At 43.5% G+C, this 5,000-nt stretch overlaps 1 protein-coding gene across 2 annotated transcripts in view; it reads right to left on the minus strand.

Annotated features, from left to right (window-relative positions):
- LOC115355182 (receptor-type tyrosine-protein phosphatase beta-like) overlaps positions 1 to 5,000 on the minus strand; it is a 47,351-nt gene that overhangs the window by 23,052 nt on the left and 19,299 nt on the right. For both annotated transcript variants that reach the window (XM_030045888.1, XM_030045887.1), the window contains exons 13-16: positions 2,152 to 2,356; positions 1,880 to 1,977; positions 1,477 to 1,642; positions 479 to 609 (exon numbers count right to left, since the gene is read on the minus strand). In XM_030045888.1, coding sequence (XP_029901748.1) covers positions 479 to 609; positions 1,477 to 1,642; positions 1,880 to 1,977; positions 2,152 to 2,356 — 600 coding nt within the window. The remainder of the gene's footprint in view (positions 1 to 478; positions 610 to 1,476; positions 1,643 to 1,879; positions 1,978 to 2,151; positions 2,357 to 5,000) is intronic.

Below are 5,000 nucleotides of genomic sequence, written 5' to 3' on the forward strand. Positions count from 1 at the left end.
CATGACAAATTTAGTTTTCTTGTAATACTTTAACATAGTTTTTACTCATTTTCAGGTAATTTTTAAATTTATTCTTCTTATTATTATTATTATTATTGTTTTGTTGTTGTTGTTTATTTTAGTTATACTAATATTTTACTATTTGTTTCCGAATTTCTTTGCTCATTTTTATAATCACATTCAAATTCTTGTATGATTTAAATTATTAGAAATATAGTTTTCTTGTAATATTTTATTTAGATATATTATATACTATTTCTATACTTTTTTGGCTCATTTTTAATTAATTAATTAAATTATTTATTTATTTTACTAATGTTCTGGTAAGAAAATGTACATGTGATTATTGTAATATTGCATATTTCATGTACCCCCTGCAGTACTCCAACATACCACTAGAGGGACACACAGCCCCATTTGAGAGCCATTGTTCTGGAGAGTTCTCTGTTGTTTTTGTGTGGATGCAGGCGGGACTCACCGGGCCGGACAGGGACACGGTGTACATGTCCAGGTCTCCGTCCCCGGGCGTCCAGGAGACGGCCAGCCCCGCCGACGCCCCCTGCAGGCCGGGCCGAGGAGACAGCAGGAGGTTTCCCACGGCGCTGGGCACTGCAGAGGCAGCGAGAAAACAGACAATAAAACTTCACGTCTCGTTAAGTTCGGCCGTTCTTCTGAGTTTGGACGCAACAAAAATGTCAAACAAAGCAGACGAGATTTCACTCCGAAGTCAAAGCCAAACACAAACCACAAGAAAATCATTTAATGTTCAGCCAAAATGGAAAAAAAGCTTTTTGTGTACTTGTAGTTTTTGGAGTATTTTTTTTTTAAAGTCAGTAATTTGACTTTCTGCTTGAGTTTTGTCCTTCACTGCATCTTAAATCAGATCCGTGACAGAGAACAGATGAACAGTGACAGACTGTGGAACCTTTCACAATAAAAGCTCAATCAATGAGAAATGGAACCTGCTTCTGCTTTGTCGGTTCTACTTTTTGTCGCTTCACAATAAAAGCCGCACACTGAAAAACTGCGGCGAGGGCCATTTAGACTCAACCATGACATGACGTGCTTGCTCCAGCTGTCAGCTGCGACGCAGCAACAAGGCACCCTAACCCTGAGACCAACTGACGGACACAGGAGACTTTGCTGTGTCCACAAGGGGGCGCTGGACGGGGAAAAGACGCTCGGTGCCGCTTTGCTCAGGTGGAAGAGAGGAGCCTGAAAGTCTTTAGCTTGAAAAACAATGAAAAATATTCTAATATGTGAATGTTGTGTTACCTGTCAAAGTTTTTCTAGCCTCGTCATTTATTTGATTGAGTTTCGGCCAAACACGAAGCTTTGTGATTGATAGAAAATTTGGTAAAGGACGAAAATCATCTCGTCATGCCATCGTTCTCATTCTAAGATCGGGACCTTCAGCCTCGGCAGCAGCAGCCAATCACAGGCGTGCGTGGGTGATGATGATGAGGGCGGGCCTACCTGTGCGTCCCTCGATGAACTGCGGCCTCTGGTACGGTCCGCTGAACGTCGACACCACGATCTTGTAGAGTCTGCCGGGCGTCAGCGAGGTGAGCCGGTGCTGCCGCGCCTCGCTGCCCAGCGTCACCGGGGGGAAGACCCGCGTGTCGTTGAACAGCAGCGTCACCTGCAGGCGGCCGCCGTCACTTTTAGTTTCTAGTTTTGTTTTGTACCCTGATGTTCTGTTTTTTTTTGTCATTTTTTAACCACTTTATCACGATAACCTTCACTGAATACTAGATATTACTAGATAATACTAAATACTAGAAAATGTACATGTTGATTATTTCAGTATATTGCTTTAATCTTATTGATCTGATTAATTAGCACAGGAAAGTGGTACACGTCGTACACACACACACACCTCATAGTGGTCGACGTCGCCGGGGGCGGGGCTCCAGGTGACCGTCAAATCATTCGTCCCTGCGTTGCCTGGCGACAGATTGCCCACTGCTGCTGGAACTGCAGTAAAACAAAACAAGTCATCACAGTACTGTTTACTGTCACTGTAGTACTCATACCTGTGTACAATCCCCAGGTACTGCAGTACTACTACATGTGCTTGTGGTAGTGGAACATTCTGTGCTGTGAAGCGAAAGCGAGGTAAAACATTTCGACCGCGTCTCTGCGACTCACAGGTGCGGCCGTCGGTGGAGACGCTGCTGACGTAGTCGCCGCTCCAGGTTTCCACGGTAACGGTGTACAGTCGCCCCGGCACCAGGGAGGAGAAGACGCACTCGTTGTGTCCGGCCGACACGGTCTGGTTCTGCAGCGTGCTGTGGTTGTACCGGATCTGAACCACGTAGTGATCCAGGTCCCCCACCGCGTGGCGCCAGTACACCTGCAACCACCGGTACTGTCATACCAGTACTACTACTGCTACTACTGCTACTACTGCTACTACTACTACCACTACTACTACTACAACTGCTACTACTGCTACTACTGCTACTACTACTGGTACTACTACTGCTACTGCTACCACTACTACTACTGCTACTACTGCTACTACTACTACTACTACTACTACTACCACTACTACTACTACAACTGCTACTACTAATATTACTACTACTACTACTGCTACTACTACTACTACAACTACTACTACTAATATTAGGCTACTACTACTACTACTACTACTACTACTGTTACTACTACTACCCCTACTACTACTGCTACTACTACTACTACAACTACTATTCTGCCTTCAAACTTTTTTAAAACCATTTTTAACTGCATAGCTCCGGATGTACTGCAGATAATAAATACTTCTCTTAAAGCAGGCCAGTTTCCCCAGGCCTTGAAAACTGCAGTAATAAAACCTCTTCTAAAAAAATCAAATCTGGATGCCACAACAATTAGTAACTATAGGCCAATATCAAATCTGCCATTTTTGGGGAAAATCATTGAAAGGGTTGTCTTCCAGCAAATCCATACTTTTATGATGCAAAACAATCTTTTTAACAGATTTCAATCTGGATTTCGGCCACACCACAGCACTGAGACTGTACTTATCAAAGTCTTAAATGATATTCATCAGAATACTGATGCATGCAAATCCTCTGTCCTGGTATTACTAGATCTCAGTGCTGCATTTGATACAGTTGATCATAATATTCTACTTAGCAGATTGGAAAAGTGGGTGGGACTCACCGGCACTGTGCTACAATGGTTCAAATCTTACTTACGAGATAGGGACTTTTTTGTGTCAGTTGGTAACCATAAATCTGAGCGAACCACAATCACATGTGGGGTTCCTCAAGGGTCCATTCTTGGACCACTTCTATTCAACATCTATATGCTACCCCTAGCCCAGATTATGGAACATCACAACATCTCCTATCATACATATGCCGATGACACACAACTCTATATCTCAGTGTCATCACATGACTACAGTCCCTTACTCTCATTGAGTAACTGTATTCATCAAATCAATGACTGGATGTGCCAGAATTTTCTCCAGCTAAATCCAGAAAAGACAGAAGTATTAATTTTTGGCCCAAAAAATGAAAGGGCAAAGATCAGCGCTCACCTTGGCTCTATGTCACTGACAGCTACGAATCAAGCCAGAAATCTTGGTGTTATTATTGACTCAGACCTGAACCTCAACAGCCATTTAAAGTTTATCACTAAATCTGCCTATTACCACCTGAAAAACATTGCTAGAATTAAGGGGTTTCTGTCTAAACAAGACATGGAAAAACTTATTCATGCATTCATTTTTAGTAGGTTGGACTATTGCAATGGCATATTTACAGGCCTTAACAAAAAATCAATCAGACAGCTGCAGCTGATTCAGAACGCTGCCGCCAGAGTCCTTACAAACACCAGGAAACTGGACCATATTACACCGGTCATTAAATCGCTACACTGGCTTCCTGTGAGTCAAAGGATAGATTTTAAAATCTTACTGCTGGTCTACAAAGCCCTGAATGGTCTCGGACCAAAATATATGCTTGATCTACTGGTTCCCTATGATGCATCTAGACCCCTTAGGTCATCTGGAACTGGTTTGTTGTGTGTTCCAAGAACAAGAACCAAGCAAGGTGAGGCAGCATTCAGTTACTATGCTCCTCACCTATGGAACAAACTTCCTGTAGATCTGAGGTCTGCTCAGTCTGTCAGCTCCTTTAAATCAGGGCTAAAAACACTACTGTTCACTGAAGCGTTCTGTTAGATTAAATACTTGCCTGTTGTATTGCCTGTACTTTTTAACTACACACTGTTGATTTATGCCTCCTCCGCACTCCAAGGACTACCTATTGTACTGCCCGTACTTTTAAACTACGCACTGTTTATTTATGCCTTTTATTTTTCTTACTTTGTTTCTTATCCTAACTGTTTTATTTGGGTTTATTGTTAAATCAGCAGCAAATGTCAGAGATTCCAGGGCTGAGGACTGAGTCCGGGCTGAAATCTCTAATAGGAGAGGTTTCAGAGTCTAAGGAATTAAGAGGTTGGGCTGTCGGCATCCCTGCGGGGGGTGACCGGGAAGTCTGAGTCAGCTACTGCTGTGACTCGACACTGGGGAGCAGGCTGTGAATTCAGATCTAGAAGGGAGACGTCCTGTGATGGATCTTTAGAGTTCATCACGATCTGAATAAGACCAGAGTGTGGAACCTGTGTCCGGCGGGACTGTAAGACTCTGAGTGAAGGACTCAAGAGCAAATAGTGTGATGTATTATTAAGGGCGACGTCCCTTACAAAAAAAAAAAAAAAAAAAAAAAAAAAAAAACAGACCCGACCAACCAAATTCCTGATGGTTCAGAGCCAGGGACAAGAGATACTAGCTGAAATCTCTGACAGAGCTGGTTCAAATTTTGTCTAGTCTGGTGGCAAGGAGTCGCAGGCGTGATATAGGCTATCACGGCCTGGACCCTTGGCCCATTGCCTTTTGGTGGCAAGGAGCCGCAGGGGTGATAAGGCCTATCACGCCCTGGGCCCTTGGCCGTCTAGCTCAGGCAGTGTACTGAGCCTGT

The sequence above is a fragment of the Myripristis murdjan genome, chromosome 23 (genome assembly GCF_902150065.1).
Source record: "Myripristis murdjan chromosome 23, fMyrMur1.1, whole genome shotgun sequence".
NCBI lineage: Eukaryota > Metazoa > Chordata > Actinopteri > Holocentriformes > Holocentridae > Myripristis > Myripristis murdjan.